This window comes from Aythya marila (assembly GCF_965140915.1).
Source record: "Aythya marila genome assembly, chromosome: 14".
Classification (NCBI taxonomy): domain Eukaryota; kingdom Metazoa; phylum Chordata; class Aves; order Anseriformes; family Anatidae; genus Aythya; species Aythya marila.
In genome coordinates this window covers 6,321,974-6,340,517 of record NC_139055.1, presented here as the reverse complement: position 1 = coordinate 6,340,517, position 18,544 = coordinate 6,321,974, and the positions used below count along the sequence as shown (strand labels likewise).

Here is an 18,544-nt window from a genome sequence, read left to right as displayed (position 1 = left end):
ACAGGGTGCATGTTCCCCTTCTCCCCAAAATGCCCAGCTGCAGAGTGCTGTCACCCCGCTCCAGTTGGCTCAAGCAACTTCTACCACTTCGGGAGCAGCAGCTACAGCAGCAGGTGCTCACCCAGATGAGCCACGGCCCCCAAATTATTCCTCATCGGTGGTAGTGATGGTTGCAGTGCAGAAATACACGCTTCAAGGAAAATTCCTCCATGAGAGGGAGGTGTAAATCTCAGTATTATTTATGTTAGCTATAAATAAGCTAAATTATGACCTAGCTGAGTGAAACACTTTCGTAAACCAAGGCTCTGAATATTGTGCAGTTTGCATGTTTACCAGGGCCGAGCTTTCATCACAGAGTGGAGAAGGAGAGCTAATAACCCATTGATTTTAAGGGCCATTTAGGAAAAGGATTGCCTATGCAGATCTGATCACCGTGCATTACTTCGTAACATCTAATACCCTGGGCACAAAATAATGCTGAGAGATGCAAATTCTGCAGCCATTTTTATACCGAGAGGGGTTGCGCCCGTGCATGCGAGAGTGCTAAGGGGCTGCTTTGGGTTTTGGCTGGTAAGTCAGGAGGGACCCTGAGGAAAGGGTGAGTGTTTCACGTGGCCCTGGTTGCCCTGAGCCCTGCACTGTGCACTCACGCACTCAGCTGCTTGGCCCCACTCAGAAAATCACTTGCACACCTGATTAAGCCAAGTTAAGACAGCAATCTGCCCAGCGTTAAGTCCCATGGATAATTCAATAACACTCACCCTCATTTTCCATCCCCATGTGTTTGAACAGGAGTTTTCCCAGGCTTGAAGCTCCGAGAGGAGGGAAGGTAAGCACGCAGCCTGTGCCTCCCAGGGTGCCCGCGCACAGAGACGCGGCCGTTCAGGCTGCTTAGGAAAGATCATCCACATGCTAAGAATTATCAGTTTCCTAACAGCATCAAACATCAACATATTAAAACGGCTCAGGGGGATGTGTAGCCCCTCCAACACTCTCAGGCCGCGTCTTTCTCACAAGGCTCATGCAGCCTCTGCTCAAAATGCACCCCCCGAGTGAGCCAGGCCCATAGGAGAGCGGCCGTGCCGCAGTACGGCTGTCGGAGCTGCTGCCCTCGCTCCCTCTCCCCCTTCTCTGGGTGTCTGCAGGAGGTTCCCACGAAGGGAAGGGGGCATTTGGCAGGGGTGGGAGGGTGGGGGCAAACCAGGCTGTGTCAGGAACCTGCAAGTGAAACCGCTGCCCGCAGACAGCAGCCCGGATCGAGGTGTCCGAGGCACTGCACACAGCCCGGGGGCAGCATGTGGGCAGCACTCCCACCAGGATCAGCACAGCCAAGCAGCCCACCCCAAAAAGGAGCCTTCTGCTCCCCGGGCATCTGCACCCCCAGGGACGGACAGGCTCACGCTGGGAGCATCAAAGGTCCCCGCACGCCCCGTGGCTGGCTTCACCTATTGATGGACATCCCGAAACGCACAGCAGGGAGCGTCGGGCAGCCCTGCCACCCCCGAACCGGGCTGCCAGGGATCGCTGCTGTCACCCACGGGGAGGGAAATGCAGCGTAGTCGTTCCCACTGGCGTTTCCCTGGCGCTCCCATGAACATCGCCCAGGCAGGGGCTGGAGCTCTCCCCGCTTCCATCGCCTTCCTCGCAGGGCCACATCAGTGCCCCCGGAGCCGTCTCACCCCACACACCGCGGATGCGAGCTGCAGCCTGGCCCTTGCGCTCTGCACATCTCCGCACCCCGAGACCCTCTCCTCTGGAACAAAGACACCACGGCGAGCCCCAGCACACCAGCTCCCCGTGCCAGCACCCTGCTACCGGGGCTATTCGCACGGCAGAAACGGCAGCCACCGGTTTCTGAAGTCCTTCGGAAAGTTGGGGCCCCCCCAAGGCCCGATCCTGCCGTCGTGCCCCCAGCACGTCCCGGGGAGGAGAGCGGAGCCCTGCCGGGGCTGGCAGCACCGGGCCGGCCCCAGCGGTGCTGTGCCGGTACCGGGGCTGGCGGCGCTCGGTGGCTTTGCCGAGCTCCGCGCCTGCCGCAGAGCCGACCGCGGCGGTGCTGAGCTCTCCGACAACGCGCAGGGAAAAAAAAAAAATAAAAATAAAAATAAATATGCAGGGAAATCGGGAAAATACAGCGGCGTGGGGCCGTGGAGTGCTCCGACAGCTAAAGAATAAAGAGGCGTTGAAAAAAATAAAAAAAAAAAAAAAACGCAGGCAGTTTGTAGCTGGCAGGGGGCACCGACCAAACACAACAAGGAACAGGCGTGAAAGCGGGGGCCCGCTTACTGCAGCCCCCTCCCGTGGTGCTGAGCTCGGCTCGGCCCCGGGGCAGCTCGGCTCGGCCCCGGCCCGGCCTCCCCCTGCCCGCTGCCGTTCCTGGCGCTGCCCGGCCCCGGCCCCGACGGCGGCGGCGGGGACAGGGCTAGGGATAGGAACAGGGACAGGGATAACAACGGGGACGGCCAAAAGCTGCGGGCAAGCGGCATTCCTGAGAATCCGTGGCCAGGGACAGACTGCCTCGTTGCTTTTTTTTTTTTTTTTTTTTTTGGTTATTATTATTTTTGATTTTTAATCCTCCGTTCCCCGCCAGCCACCTCCTCTCGGCCGCCGCTGCCCGGCTCAGCCCGCACATCCCCGGGTGCTGAACGGCGCCGGCCGAGCAGCCGCAGCGCAGCCCCGGGGGCAGGATTGGGCCCGGCCTTCGCACCGCCGCAGCCCCCCCCGGGCTAAACCAACCCAAACCCAACCCAAATCCAACCCAAACCCCTGCGGCAGGGTCAGCCCGAGCCCCATCGCCCCCGGGAGCGGCGCTGGCAGGAGATGCGGTGCCGCTTCCCCCCCCCCCCTACCCCGGGGACGGGCTCCAGCCCCGACCCTGCCCCTTGCCGGGGGTCGGGGACACCCCAGGAGCGGGCGACCCCCGGCGGCCCCGTTCGCGGCGCCCGGCCCCGCTCCGCCGCCCGCCGCCCCCGGCCGGCCCCGCAGCCCCCCAGCGGCCCGGCCTTCGATAACGAATAACCCAAACGCAAAATAAAAGCGGCAAACGAAAGGCAGCGGCCGCAGCCCCCCGGGCCGGCGGGGTCGCGGCAGAGGCTCCCGAAGCCGCCGACACCGCCCGGAGCCGCGGGTGCCGGTCCCGGTGCCATCCCCGGTGCCCTCCCGGTACCGCCCCGGTGCCGTCCCCGCTCCGCCGCCCGCTCACCTCCGGCTCGGCCCCGCCGTTTCCAGCCCGGCTCGGCCCCGGTCCCCGTCCCCGTCCCGGTCCCGGTCCCGGTGCGGCGGCGGCGCCCCGAGGCACGCAGGGAGCGGAGAGGCGTTTTTAAAGAAAACGTTTATTTACACGTCTCGGCAAGTACAAAGTATTATACATGGTCTGTGTCAACCCCAAATCTTCTTTATTATGAAACATAAGGCGCTTTCTCTAGAGTCGGTGGCGAAAGGAGAGGGTGCGGGTGCTGTTTCGGTGCGCTAAGCTCGTCGGCAGGAGAAGGTGAGGACGAAATAAAGTGTGTGTGTCGCCTGAAAGGAGCCCTTATTACTACGGTGAATAAATTACAGCTGACATTAACTTCACCTGGGACAGATGGAAGCTACCGCTTTTCAGCTTAATAGGGTTTCCTAAGCTAATGAGTCATCACCGGCTCCACTTAGTCCCCTCCGCTAAGTGATAGGTAGGTGCGTTTTTTTTTTTCTTTAGACTATCCTCAGAACGGGAAAAAATAAAATAAAATAAAATAGCCTTTTGTTCCAAAGCCAACACAAAATCCCTATGTCCGGATTTCGATATAAATAATCGAGGTTTTATATAATTCCATATTAATAGTGCCCAAAATCTCGATGCATAAATAAATTAAATTATTAACACTTCTTACAAAAAGTGACATTATCTCCCCTCCTAGTGGAACATCGACACGAAGATACAAGCGGAGCGCGGGGCCCCGCCGCGGCCGCCTTGGCCCCGGGGAAGCGGCGCGGGGGGCCCGGTCCTGCTGCTGGGCCCGGGGCCGGGGCCGGGCCCGGGGGCTCCGCTCGCCGCCGCCCCGCTCGTGCCGGGACCGGGACCGGGACCGGGACCGGGACCGGGAGCGGGGGCGAGTCCGCTGCGTGCCCGGCGGTGGCCGGGGCTCAGACGAGGGAGGTGACCGGGGGGATCTTGGCGCTCTCCTCCTCCCAGGGCTGCAGGTTCTGCAGGGCGAACAGCGACGAGTTGTGCAGGCACAGCGGGTCGGGCTGGATCGACTCGTTCAGGGACTTCTGGAAGGCGTCGTGCTGCAGCTGCAGCATCAGCCGGCTCGCCTGCTGCCGCTCGGCCTCCCGCTCCTCCGCCGTCTGCCGCCTGCCAGGGGACACGCTCAGCCCGGCCGCCCCGGGGACGGGCACCGGCACCGCCGGGACGGGGACGGGGACCGGGAGCGGGACCGGGAGCGGGGCGGCCCCGGCGGAGGCGCTGCGGGCGGCGGAGCCCCCCGAGCTGCGGCGAACCCCCCCCCATTTTGCAGAATATCTGCCCTTTTCGGAATCAGCCGTTTGCCGGACAACCTCTCCGAGCAACCCCTCGTTTTCCCGATATTTCCCCCGATTTTTCCAATCATTCCCCCGAATTTTCCCAGTAATTCCCTTCCTTCATTTTTTTCGTTCTTTCCGAATAGAACGTTATGTAAAAAAAAAAAAACAAACAAAAACAAAAAACACACGAAAATAATAACAATAATAATAATAATTAAAAAAACAACAACAAACAAAACCAACCAAACAAACAAAAAAAAAAAAAAACAAACACAAACCAAAAAGAAAAACCAAACCAAACGAACAAAACAAACACGACCCAAACCAAAGCAAATAAAAAATAAAGAAAAAAAATCCCAAACCGAACCCAACAACAACAACAAAAAAAGAAAACAACCCAACCCAAAATAACTAAGGAAAACCAAGGGAAGGAGGAGCGGCAGCCCAACGCCGAGCCCCCGGCTCCCGGCTCCCGGCCCGGGTCAGGGCGGCCGCGGCGCTCCCGGGGCTGCGGGCGGTGCCGGGCCCCGACGGGGCGGCCCCGGGGGCGCGGGACTCACCGCCACTTGGTGCGCCGGTTCTGGAACCAGGTCTTCACCTGGGCGTCCGTCATCTTGAGGGACTTGGCGAGGGCGGCGCGCTCGGCCGAGGCCAGGTACTTCTGGCGGTGGAAGCGCTTCTCCAGCTCGCAGATCTGCACCCGGGAGAAGGACGTGCGCGGCTTCTTGCGCTTCGGCGGGGTCCGGTTCTGGTAGGGGTGCCCGATCCGCCGCGTCACCGTGAACGGCGTCAGCGCCGCCGCCGCTGCCCGGGGGGGAAGCAACAGGGGTCGGCCCCGGCCCGACGGCGGCCCCGCGCCCGCCGCCCCCCGACGGCGGCTCCGTGCCGGGGAGGGGGGCCGGGGCCGCGCCGCCGCCCGCTCCTTCCCCCCGCCGCCACCGCTATTTTGTTACGTTTTTAATTTTTATTTTTTCGATTTTTTTTTTTGTTCTCCTTTTTCTTTCCGTTAGCCGCGGCCCGGCGCCGCCTTACCCGTGAAGCGGTCCTTGACGAAGCGGCGGCTGCTCTCCATCCACGGGAAGTTGAGGCCGCCCAGGCCGGGCACGGCGGGGATGGCGCTGGGGATGGGCGGCGGCACGGCCCCGGGGATGGGCCTGTGCGCCGGCACCCGGATCACGCCTCCGGGGGCCAGGCTCAGGTTGACGCCGTACGAGCCCGAGTCCTCGAAGGGCGCCGCGATGGCGGGGAAGGGCGCGGGCAGCGCCGGGTAGGGCGCTCCGCCGCGCCCGCCCAGGAAGGCCGCGCCGTCGGGGCCCCGGGGGGGCGGCGGCGGCGGCGGGGGAGCGGCGTCCGGCTCGGCGCCGCTCAGGATCTGGTCGATGCCGAAGCTGATGGGCTCGTGCTGCGGCTGCGGCTGGGGCTGCGCGCCCGCCGCCGGCTCCATCCTCCTCCCGCGCCGCCCCGCCGCCGCCGCCCGCGCCCGCTATAAAGGAGCCGCTGGCACCGCCCGGCGCGGCGCGGCACGGCCCGGGACAGCGCGGTAGGGCCCGGCTCGGCCCGGCTCGGCCCGGCACCGCTCGGCACCGCTCGGCACCGCGGGCCCGGCCGGCCCCGCCGAGCGCCGCGCGGGAACTTTGCGGAGCGCGCGCCGCCCCGCCAGCCCGCCCGGCATCTCCGCGGGGCCGCCGCGCGCCCCGCGCCGCGTGCGCCCCCGCCGCCGCCATTGGCCGCCGCCGCCCGGCCTCTGCGCTCCCATTGGCTCCCGCCGCCCCGCCACCGGGGGAGAGCCCCCCCCACACCCCCCCCTCCCGCCCCGAACCGCCGGACCCGCGGTGACGTCACTCGGGGCGGGAGGACAATGGGCGCGCGCGGGGCGGGGCGCGGGGGCGGGGCCGCCGTCGGGGCGCGCCCGCGGGGGGAGCGCGGGGCACGGAGCCCCCCGGAGCCCCCCGGAGCCCCCCGCAGCCCCCCGGGCCCCCCCGGCCGCCCCGTCGGGCACGGCCCCGCCCGGCCCCGCGGCCCCCGGCGGCGGCGATCGAGCCCCGGCGCCCGCCCCGACGGCAGCGGGGAGCGGGTCTGGGTTTTTTTTTGGGGGGGTCCCGGCGCGGCCCCGGCCCCGGTTAATTGGCGGCGGCGGAGCGGGAGGCGGCCGCTAAGCGAGTTTGCAGACGCTCCCTGACGTCCAAATTGGACTAAAGGCGTTAAAAATTAAATAACGCTCAGCCGCATTTACTTAGTTCCCCTCTTATAAAGGGAAATGAAAACAGGGAATAGAATTTTCCTTTTAATAGAATGTAATGGTATTTGATCAGCACCTGGTAGGGCGAGCCCGTGCTCGCAGGAGCGGTGACAAGGCGGCAGTTTATTAGTTTGTACAGCCCGGGATTCAATTACCCCGGCGCGCCCAGCGATTCCTACGGCAGCGCCGAGCGCGGGCGGCCCCCGGCCCCCTGCCCCCGCCCCGACGGCCCGGGGGGGCTGTGGGTTATAGGGCTATGGGGGGCTACGGAGGGCTGTAGGGGGCTATGGGGGCCCCCTCGTGTCCCCCCCGGCCCCGGTTGAAGCCGAGCCCCGGAGCCGCCGCCGCTCGCCCACGGAGCGCGGCGCTGCCCGCGGCCGTCGGGGCCGTCGGGGGGGGGCTCCCCGTGCCCCGCGGTCCTTCAGCTCGGCCGCTACCGGGCCCCCCCCCGTCCCCTCCCGTCCCCCGGGGCCGCCCGGGGCCACCCCCGGCCTTGGGCAGCCCGACGGGGCCGTCCCCGCTCGGGGCCGCCCGCAGCAGCCGCCGCGGCTCCCCCCCGGCCCCGGAGCGGCGCTAATCGGATTTCCCCGAGCCCGGCAAGATGGTGCGGGGCCGGGGGGCGGCGGGGGGCAGCCCGCGGGGACCCCCCCTCCGGCCGGGCAGCGCCGACGGGGAGAGCCCGGCTGCGGGTGGGGGGCGGCGGGGAGAGAGGAGGGGGGGACACGGGGAGGGGAGCGGGGGGGGGGGGGGGGGCGACAAAAATAAAAGCAACCCGGGGGAGGGTAAATAAATAAATAAAGTGACACCCGGTCCTGAATCAGGGCAGGCTTTGTTAGAGAAAATTGCAGCTTGATCTGCATAATGGGAACTCTGGCTGCCCAAGGCTATCTTTTTATTGCATGTGTGTCTGCTGTTATCAATTTTGTGAACGATTTCACAGGGAGCCTGGCAGACTTGAGCTGGAATAATATGCAAAGATGAGCTTTGAATAATGAATGATGTGCTTTTAAACCAATTCCAAAGTGTCTGTGATAGTACAATATGAAAAGGGGTGGTAAGTAATAGTATATTTAAAAGGCGCTAGTATGTTTTTATTACTATATTTAAAAAGATATCTATATTATTTTTGTGAAATGGATAATATATCACAGAGTCTTTGATAATCAGCTAAACAATACATTTTTCTTTGGGAAAACTCTCCCGGTTTTACACAGTTAAATATAGAGTAGAGCTTTGTAACGCTCGGCTACCTTATTAAATATTAACTCTATTTTAATATTAGCTTTTAAATTTAATATGTTGACGTTCTGCAGTTTTACTTTAATTACGTTTTATAATTAATAACCCGGGACGTATGGTATCCTTAAATGCGGCTCCCCCGCTGCCGCCTCCTCTCCCTCGCCCCTCCGCGGGCCGGGGGCGCGCAGCCCCCGCGCAGAACCCGCGCAGCGCTGGGGCCCCGCGGCCGGGCTCGCCCCGACGGCGCGGCCCCGGGACCCTGGCGGGGGCTGCTCGGGGCCGTCGGGAGCCGGAGCCGGGCCGGGGGCAGGCAGCGGGCACCCGCGGTGGGCTCGCAAGGTTTCCCGTCCCGGGAAAAGTCTTGCTGCGCCCTGCCAAAGCACCGCCGGAGCCGGCGGTGGGGGTCTGAGGAGCTGCGCCCTGGGGTGCTGCACCCTGGGGAGCTGTGCCCAGCCACCTGCAGAGGCACCGGGGGGAGGAGGAAATCGAAGGGGACAGAGGAAAATAGTGGCACACAAGAGGAATAACCAGCCGGCTCCCCAGCTCCCGGAGTTTGCCCGCAGGAGGATCTGGGGGCGGCCAGGCAGAGCCCTCCTCGCCTGCCCCAAAACCCAGAGCTGCACCCGGCCCCGTGGCTGTGGGGTGTGGAGGGGGATGTGTGACAGCCCAGGGGGACTGGGTTTGGTTGTGGGGTGCACGTGAACCCCTCAGCCCCTGCTACGTCTGTGGGATTGGATCAGAGGGTGTCCTCGCAGGCCCTGCCACATGCCAGGCAGCAGCTGATGCCACCGTCCATCTGCAAGGAGCTTCCCGTAGGCTGGGAGAATAAAACCGTGATGAAATAGGCACTGCCCCAGTCCCAAACGCCTTTTAAACGAGTCAGCTCCTGCACCCCTCTTCTGTTGCAGCCCCAGACATTTCGGTTCCTGCGTTTGGGGCAGGTTTGCTGGCAGCAGCCACAGCTGTGCTGCCCACACGTGCTCCTGCACCCCATGGGCCATGGCAGAAAGAGGCAGCAATTCCTGGAAAGCAGAGGCAAGATGGGGATGGTCCCCTCTCCTGGACATGTCCAGTGCCAGGGAAAACGAAATCCCTGTCAGGAGGAGGCTGGTGCTGCCAACTCGAGCATCCCCACCCACCCCCTGGTCCTGCCGCCACCCTGAGACCACCCATGGGTGGCTCTGGGGGACCCAGGGCAGCCCCTGGCTTTAAATCCGGCTGCACCCCGAGGCAGCATCCCTCCACGCAGCTCTGCCCCAAGTAGCCTTAGTGGTTAAATGTTTATTGACAAAATTTAGCGTGGGCCAAATGATCCATTACACTTTTTTTTTATATATAATTTATTTTTTTATCATATTTACCATTAATTATTTTTAAAACGAGGCATTTTGTTTCAAAGGTGAGAGGGACAGATCTCTGGGAATGAGACCAAGAGAAACCACTGCGGGACTCCTCCAACCTTTTAAAACCGGGAGGCAGCGTTTTATAATAATGGGCCGTTAATTGATGGCACATCGCTGCGCAGCTCCTAGGAGCAGGAGCGCGGGGCCGCAGCGAGATCAATGCTCGCGCAGGAGACCTGAGGCCGGGAGGCCCGGCCGGGCTGGAGCAGAGCTGCTGCAGCCAGCTGGAGAGGAGAAGCGACCTCAGAGCTGGGGAGAACATCCACCCCGAGCCCTGAAGAGGCTGTGCAGCCCACCCATGTCACACAGGTGGATGTAGGAGTGCTGCAGCCCCCCCTCCTGCCCCATCCAGCTGTGATCCTGCATGTCCAGCACCTCCTGCCCGGTCCCTGCCTCCTGCCCCAGCTCCAAAGGCTCCTGCTGCCAGGGCCTGGGCTGGCAGTGGCCGCAGGACCCTCACCAAAGCCCTGCTCGAGCCTGAAACAAGGTAGGAAGAAAAAAGTGTTGTGAAGGTCGCGTGCTCATGCCTCTGACCTAGCACCAGTATTCAGCAGCATCTCCGTGCCGCCTCTCTGGCGGTCTCACTGCCACAAATAAACCCTCCTCCTTTAAAGGATGCTCAGGGCAGCGTCTCCTCTCAGGTATCACCCCCTGTTACCCCGAGGCTGTGCTTTGATGCAGGAATTCAGCCGCTGCAGGGCAGTTCCCCTTGCAGCCAGGTCCCGCAGCCACCAGGCCCGCTCGCAGGACCTCGCATCACAGCCAGCCGCAGGCGGGGACACGGCACCCCAAAAGCAGCCCCCGATGCTGCTTCAGGTTTTGTCTCTCCCCACACGGGGCCTGGGAGCAGCAGTGCATGCGGAGGTTTCTGCTGCAGCGCCTGGCACTGGCAGCAGGCAAGGCCAGGCTGGCTCTCTACGGCCTGTTCTGTAGGGATAAAACGGGGTGAGAATTACTAATAAATAAAATCCCTTGTGTAACCCCCAAACATGTCCTTGAACACACAGCACCTGCCACTACTTATGGACCCTCTGCAGAGGCTTTTGCCAGGCCTCACAGGCCGGCGGGGTGAGGCTGGAGCGGGCAGGGGAAGGAGGACGGACGGCTGGGCAGCGGCCCCCACCTGGGCAGCTCTCAGCTGTCCCCTGCCGCTGTCCCCGCTCCTGCAGGGCCCTGCCAGGCTGTGCCGTGCGTCCCTTCCAGGCAGAGCCCCCCAGCTCTGCCCCCCTTTCACCTTCCCACACCTCTCCTGGCACAGAGGGGCGATGAGCCCCCCGCCAGCACAGGCTGGGGGAGCTGGGGTCTGCGCTCACCGCAAGGCACCAGCCTCCAAAAAGCAGAGGAGGGAGGTAAATAAACCCCGTGGGTCCCTGCGGAGGGGTCGGAAGGGTTAAATGCTGCTCAGAGCAAACGGGTAGAGGTGGCTTGCAGCCTCAGACACCGAACGTACCTTAGTGGCTTCAAGTCACGTTTCAGAGTGCATTTTTATCCGGTTGGTAGCCTTACAGGTTTTATTAGAAAAGCCTGAACTTTGTTTTGGCTCAAAATCCGTGCATCGCTCCACACAAAAGCGTGAGACTCGGTGACGTGGGGAGGGCGCGAGGGAAGGAGCCGGGGCTGAAAGGAGAGCGGCAGGAGGACGCGGGGCAGACGGGGCCGTTTCTTTCTGCCACCTCTGAGCACCTCAGGCTGCGGCGGAGCTGAGGGGAATGTCCCTGTAACGGGACAAACCCTGCAGGACGCGGCCATCGGGTCCCCACGCCTCGCCAAGGGGCTGCGGGGAGGTGCAGGTGCTCGCTATGTAAACCCGGAGCGGAGCCGGTGCCTTCCTTCTCCTCTCCTATGCTTATTTTATATACCAACATGCGGTTGCTGCCAGATTTTTCTACTAAATATGACTTTTGTTGGGCAAATTACATTAGGATGGATGCCGCAGGTATCCATTAAGGTTTATTTATCGTGATACTGTTTGGATCTCACACTTATAAATAACTTATGTTATGGCTTTTGTTTGTAGAAATGTAACTTACATATTTTATTGCGCTTTCTGTAAGCCTCAAAAAGAATGTTGTCAAAGAAGCGCTCTTAACAGCAATCTAAACTATGGTACATAAAATCTACACTAACATTATTTTTTAATACAGCAAGGAAGCACGTTATCCCTCTACAGTTTGAAAGGTTTGCTGTCATCATAAACTCATACTACAATAAAACATTAACAAGTCCAAGGAATTATTTTATAAAGTGTGCATATACTCACGGCTGAGTTTCTTCAAAGCCTCCTTATGCAAGCAGGACAAGATATTAAAACTTTGTGTTTTCCTTAGAAAGCTGCCTTTGCCTGTGCAAGCAGAGCAAGGCTGCTCGAGGGGCTGCTTTATTCTCCCCTCTCAGGAGGACGGATGCTTACCTGAGATTTGTTTCTTGGTGCCTCTCGCTGGGACAGGAGAGAACACAGCTGGGGGAGACTCAGAACTATTTTGCAGCCCCAGTTGGTTTGCATAACCAGACAGACTCACATTAGGCTCTTGAGAGGAAAACACTGGGGGCCAAGTACAGTCTTCCTTTCTGATTTTTGTTTTCCATTTTTTCCACTTTTTTTTTTTTTTTAGGAGAAAAAAAAAATCCAAACCTCTTAAGGTAATTATGTGTTAAAAAAGAAAACAAAAAACAAACAAACAAACAAAAAAACAAAACAAAAACAAAAACCAAAAAACAAACCATGCACACAAACCAAAAAGTAATTACACATCCTTTGTAAACATATGAGGAAATTCTGTGCTGTACCCACTTTGTCAGTACCCTTTTAAAGGCTGACACTAAAGACTCTCGACAAAGAATCTGGAGTCATAAAATACATTATTTGCTATGCTATCCATTTTCAACCTAAAAGCAAGAGTATTTATATGGTCAGCTACTCTAAATAAGTTCCTGTTGTCAATTGTTAACCAAGGTTGGAACGCTGTTCAAATACGCGCATCGTGTGCCCAGTTTATAAGGTGTTCTTTAGATCTTACTTGTAAACTGTAACAAGGGATGTGTTAGAAGGGAAGTTTCAAAAACGCACTCCAGCGCCCCAGGGAGTCAGCAGCCTTATATTAAAGCAAGCCCTAAAGTCTGAGTGCCAAGTTACGAGGGCACACAGTGCTCTCCTTTTCAGCATGCCAAACTTCAGCTTTCAGCAGAGCAGCTCATTTAACCAGCAAACTGACTGCTCTGTGAGCACAAGCAGCTCGTATGCAACCAATATTTATTTCCACCCTATGACAAGGAAAACCGGAATCACAGAACCCATTAGCTTTCAACTGAGCCTTTTAATGCCAATGTTGAGTTGTAAGGTTATGGAAGGGTTCGTATAGCAAACCTGCCAGAGAGGCAGCGGCACGGCTCAGCACTGAGCCCTGCAACCATTTGCAAGGTAGAATGGAGAGACTTTTCCCCAAATCCCACTCCCCACATACACACATTCATGTGTACATGTGCACACGTGAGCGTGAACCAGTCCACAAGTTTTGCGACTTGTAAAATTTGACTTGGGAGCAAGGATTCTAGGTTCCTTCAAGGACCGAAGTGGAAGGTGAACAGCTGTACTAATTCCTATTTGTTTCAGGTGTTGATAATGATCACCCACTTACTGTGAAGTTTTCAAACCTTGGCACTTCGCAATACCAAAAAAACACTGCTCTTTACTGACTCCATCGATCCTTTTCTCAGGTACACAGCACTCCTGGAAATCAGACCCTTTGGCTGCATGTTAAATAATTTCTCCAGCTAAGCTTAAATGAAAACAAAAAGCTGCTTAACAAAATGATTTCCTTTCAGATCTAGCTCCTGCAGTTTAAATGTGCAGAAAAATAAAAAAGAGTTGCAAAGAAAAAAAAATGGAAAAATCTATAGGAAATATTGGTATGAACTTTTGCTCCCTGATGGCCACAATAAAAAAAAATCATATTCTGATCTAAACAGTGGTGAAATGTTCCTAAATACAACAATGTAAGCAAGCGTGAAAAGCACATGAGATCAATTATTTACATAAAAAAAAAGAAAAACCCAACCCAATGCCGATAGCTTCTAATTGCACATAATAGCATTTGTACATTATGAACTAATTGACTTACTGCTTAAATAGTTCTAATTTTTGTTAGATTTTGCTTCAATTCATTTGTGTATTTCATCAGCCCACACAGTGCCTCGTACCCGCCACAGAATAATGACATTAATTGTTCCACAGAAAATCAGCGTGGCGAGCTTACGCGTGAGCTTCGGACTGGAGGAGGGATTTTGTTTTGGTGCACACTGAACTCTTTATGTCCTCTGACAGGTGAAGACAAATTTGCTGAATTTGCTGGTTTAGATGCATGTGTTCATCTTCATTGTGCCACAAGCCATTTAAATATGGGCAATAAGTCTCTGTAACTATCTGCTTGCTTTTCTGTAGTGGTGGATGAATTAAATCCCTTTTAAACAGTGTCATAACGTTTTGCATTTTTCCCCCCTCTCCATTTCCAAGGACCTGGAAAATTTGTACTTGTAGAATTCAAACAACTATCAGTATTTCATTAATGGTTGCTCCATCAACCATTATGTTGCACATTTTTTATTATGTGCAACATGCTTAATTTCCTTGTCATATTCATAGCCTAAAATGCTCATTTTTACTCTTCTTCCACTTTGTTATCCATGTTGTCATAAACCTCCTGTGTTGAAAAGAAATGTATAACATTTTGTAGAAAAATAGCAATTTTATTGTTTCAAAAAGATGTCATATAAAATTTGCACTGGTTTTCAACTCATTTTCCAACAAGTATGAACTCAATCAGAATGAGTTCAGGGTTTTTTATTGGTAAGAGATGTTATTTAATACTATATGCAGAACTGAGAATCATTAACTAATGCAAGTTCAGAAGGAATGCATATTTATTTTGTTCTTTGGTTAAGTACTGTTTCTACACCATTTTGTAAAGATACAAGAACAAGATAATAAATTTTGGTAAGAAAGGCTGAAAATGTTCAAGCTAAGGCTGATTTTACATTGTTTTCACTATTACAAATCCTTACGTTTATGCCAGAGATATAAAAAGGCAGAAGTTATCTTAAAAAAATAGTTTTCATAAGGGACAAAATCTAACAATTTAACAGGGTCTCAAAACTTTCAAATTAGTTTTTTTAGCCAGTGCTCTGGTTTCCTAAGTCGATGTCAACTCATCATGTCCAAACTGCCGGGATCCGAGGCGCCTTCGCTGCGCAGAGCTTCAGCCATGTCTCTTCGAAAGACTGACATATTCTGAGTGAACCTGGGAAAAAGACAACCCAAACATTTCGTTAAATGAGACCTGATACTGAGGTATCGGTTTCAATAATTGGTAAAAGGAATAACTAAAATCTAAATTAAACTGAAAAAAGAACAGAGGAAAATGCAGAAACAAAATCACTAGGTGCCCTCAAAACCCAGTTATATAAAATAATAATGAACTTACTGGCACATACGGAAAGTGTAATAAACTCATTTCAGAAGTCAGCTGGGAAACAAACGCATCGAGAAACCTTTTCCTCTCGTGTGACTTGGAACACGTCCCCTCTCTCCCAGCCTCCAGCAAAGGGCTCTCTGGGACGTGTCCAGAGGGTGATCAAGTCCAGGCTATCTCAGACCTACCTTCGCCCCCCCTGAGTACAACCCATCTCTGTGAAATGTGGCACCATCACCTATCTGGCACAGAATGATTCACAGAAGCATTTCCCAATAGTTCTCTACTGGCATCTGTTGGATGGGAAATCTGTCCAGTGGCATCAGACATGAGACAAGGAGAATTCTGACTCAGCTTTTATGATGGCCCAAATCTGATCTACTTCCCTGGGCTATCTTTAGCTGAAATGAAGCATTTGAATGCCATACACCGTGTATGCGTTTTGAAAATAAAAAGATATTTAAAATGCCAGAAAAGTATATTGCACCCTGCATGTAGGATCTTTAGGTGTTCCTTTGTTTGTTGCCTCAATGCTCTTTGCTTTGTGTTAGACGTTGCTGGCTCACTATAGTGAAGCTAATAAAGTTTCCCAAAGAACAGCTCCTTAGGGCTCCTTCCTGCGAAGGGCTGTGCGGACAGGTGCTTGCAGAACTGACGGGATCTCAGGAAAGCTCTCTTTGCAGGACTGGGGTCATAACCCTTCCCTTCCTGCTTGCCTCCACTGTACTGTACTTCACGGGTAGGTGTAGCAGCAGTGTGGTAAACGGGGGCTCACTGTGTGTGGAAATACAGGATGCAATTACAAGTTCATTCTTTATTCTATTCATAATTTTTTATTTTTGAGTTTATTTCCTTACTAATGGAAATTGATTTCTGCTCAAATTTAAACAATCACAGTTAAAAGAAGCCTCCTGTTCCCCAGCAGAACTCTGAAAAGGATTACAAATCATGGGCTGAAAACAGAAAAGCCATCGTATTAACTCATGCTGCCTGTTGGGGAAGTGATGGCTTAAAAGTCTTCCTAAGTTAGACAGGCGGATGCTACTGAGACAGACGAGCTGCTCGTTCGACCAAATTATCCCTAGCCCCCTCACACCTGCACCCATCCCTCCCTGCCTGCACTTCCACAAAAGCTCCCAGAGAGCTTCCGCGCCACTGCCTGAGAACACTCCAAAGAGCTCAGAGATGAAAATCTGTATTAAATCTATGTGTATTCCAACCTAAGCTTTGCCAAATCTAATATCTGCCAGCAGCCTCTGTCCGTTCCTCGAACAGGGGGAGCACAGTCAAGAGCTGGATCCCCAGTGTTGTCCAGCACCCCAGGTGCCTGCCTGGAGGTGACAACAGGGGACCTCAGCCTCCTGCCCATCGTACTCCTTCCCTCAGCCTCGACTAGAGCATCCAGCGATCCCCCTTCTGCCTTAACATCTGTTGTTCTGGGAGTACGGCAGCTCAGAGAACCTGCACATCAAAGTCTGCTTTTCTCAGAAAACAATGTTATCTTAAGGATTTCTTGCCTTCAATAAATACAGTTATAGAAATAAGAAACTACCTCATTCTAAGAACAAGTTTTACTCAGTTTCTCTTTTTTTTTTCTTTTTTCTTTTTAATCAGGAAGGACTTTTCAGTCAAATGAATCCCCCCGGAACTTACAGCTGCAAGGTCAGACCATGTCCTACAGCCCATCACTATCAGCTTGGATTTAATTTGTTCTAACAGGCATTCTTCTCCTTCCTTGTGGGTTCTGTCTTTTCCCCATTTTTTTTGCTGATACATATAAATTCTGGAAAATTTATTGTTGACAAGGGTGCGATCTGTACTTTTCTGAGTTCACTTCCAAATCCCTCTGTCTCTGACTATCATCCACAGTCAAGCCTTAAAGAACTTATTTTAATACTGGAATTTAATAGGAAAATGAAACAAAATAAAGATGACCACAACTAAGGCAAAGCTACACAAGAATTAAAAAAAAAAATAAATTGCCAATTTTTACACTGAAAAATAGAAAAGAAGTCATGGACAAAGTGTCACCAGAAGGTTTTAGTCTTCATTTATCTTCAAGACATTTTCCAGTTTGTTTCAGGCTTTCCAGGAAGCCCCACAGTCTGGGCTTTGATTGCCTCTCTCTACTTTCAAGGTTTGTTTTGGTTGAATAATGCACGTGGAATATGAGAGAACAGCTAGCTGGTAACAAAAAGCTAGCATGCACATTAAATGCTGACAGACTCACTGCTTCTTTTGTGAAGCTTCCATTCTGTTTTTCAAAAGAGGGCAAGATTGGGTTAATTTGTGATTCATGTTAAAAAAACATCCTTGCCATGTTTATCTCCAATGTATAAGTGTCCCCTTCTTATTCTGTCATTTCACAAACAGTTGCTTAACTGCATCACCAGCAAGAAAAGGCTCTGTCAGGACAGCAGTACCACTGAAGACTGAAGCAAATGTTTTGTCAGAGGGGTTTAGGGTTGGAGAAGGAGAGGCTCTGAGGCTCACCTGCTGAAATGAGGCAGTTTTGCCCAAGTGAAAAAAGCAGCAGCTGCAGCCTGGCAAAGCATGACTTTGGGATTAAATCCAGAAATACATCTCTGACCAGGAATATACATAATTATCAAATGTTCAGACTCTGTTAAGTCTAGGGATGAGTTCTTTGATAGGGTGTGATCCTTCTTTCAAAAGGAGATGCAGTTCACGGCTATCTGGAATACTTCCTTACATTGTCACTTTTTCCAGTTTCCATTTGTCTTTTGTATTTTTCACCTGCTTATGTGTTATGAACTTACCTGTCTCTGTTCTTTACCAAGAGGTTTTGCTCAACTCCCTCCATGAGGTTCCTGAAGCACTGGTCAAGGACTTCTCGTTTGCTGTCAGGCTGGCTGTTTATCAAGGTTGCCCTTAGCTCACTGAAGTACTATGATAAAAAAACAGAAAACATTAGAAATGTGATTTGGTTATTTGAAACTGGAGTTACTCACCTACACCTGGAGCATTCTTGAACAAATGCTTCGCACATTGCCCTCTGTGCAAGGAGCTTGGCAAATAGCAAGAATTGGGTTTCAGAGGCTGCCTTCCTGAACTGCACCAGCTTCAATCCTCTGTCATGACTAAAGTTTAGTGATGGGCCACATCAACAGTGGCTCTGGGCCCAACACATAAAGGTTCCAACACATAAAGCCACCTAGGAGAGGTGACATACATGTTCTCTGACTACTTTTTAAGGCTTTTTTAGAATGGTGCAAATTTGTGCACCTCACTGTGGGATCTAATCCACTTCAGCGCTGTGATGAGACAGAATCATCTTTGCTTCTTTATAGGCTAGGTATTCTGTATCATTTTCTATATTACTATTCCCATTATATTCTGGCAGATCTACAGACTAGTTGGAATAGAACTTTTTACCACCTTAGGACAAATTTTGGTTGAGTCTAGAAATATGGAATAGGAGGGGACCTCCAGGGTTATCAGCTGCCCTACTACTATAGCCAAGGAAGTCATATAATCCTGTTTATTTTTTATTATATTGGCTATGTCAGTCAGAGTTTTATGGCCTTGGGCATAAGCACATCCATGGTATGAACACTGATACAGGCAATTATTCAGAGGAGAAGGAATCATTCTGATGAACCTGTGCCCAAGTATCTGGCAGAGATTCAGAGCAGTCTGATACTGCAGTCGAGAAGGCTATTGCTGGTACT

The 18,544-nt window shown here is 53.8% G+C and overlaps 2 protein-coding genes across 7 annotated transcripts in view; both read right to left on the bottom strand.

Moving 5' to 3' along the window:
* Positions 1–4,125: 4,125 nt before the first annotated feature.
* TLX3 (T cell leukemia homeobox 3) lies at positions 4,126–5,950 on the bottom strand (the record flags this gene model as incomplete). Its single annotated transcript, XM_082771925.1, has 3 exons — positions 4,126–4,336; positions 5,067–5,310; positions 5,539–5,950. The coding sequence occupies 3 exons, from the start codon at positions 5,948–5,950 to the stop codon at positions 4,126–4,128; spliced, it is 867 nt and encodes a 288-aa protein (XP_082628051.1).
* Positions 5,951–14,146: 8,196 nt separating this feature from the next.
* The window catches only part of RANBP17 (RAN binding protein 17), a 162,503-nt gene continuing 158,105 nt past the window's right edge, over positions 14,147–18,544 (bottom strand). For 5 of the 6 annotated variants that reach the window (XM_082771276.1, XM_082771278.1, XM_082771280.1 and 2 more), the window contains 2 exons: positions 17,633–17,760; positions 14,147–14,681 (listed from right to left, as the gene is read on the bottom strand). In XM_082771276.1, coding sequence (XP_082627402.1) covers positions 14,585–14,681; positions 17,633–17,760 — 225 coding nt within the window. In that variant the 3' untranslated portion in view covers positions 14,147–14,584. Of the gene's footprint in view, positions 14,682–17,632; positions 17,761–18,544 lie in introns of those variants that run through there. The other variant, XR_014318437.1, reaches the window with a different exon arrangement.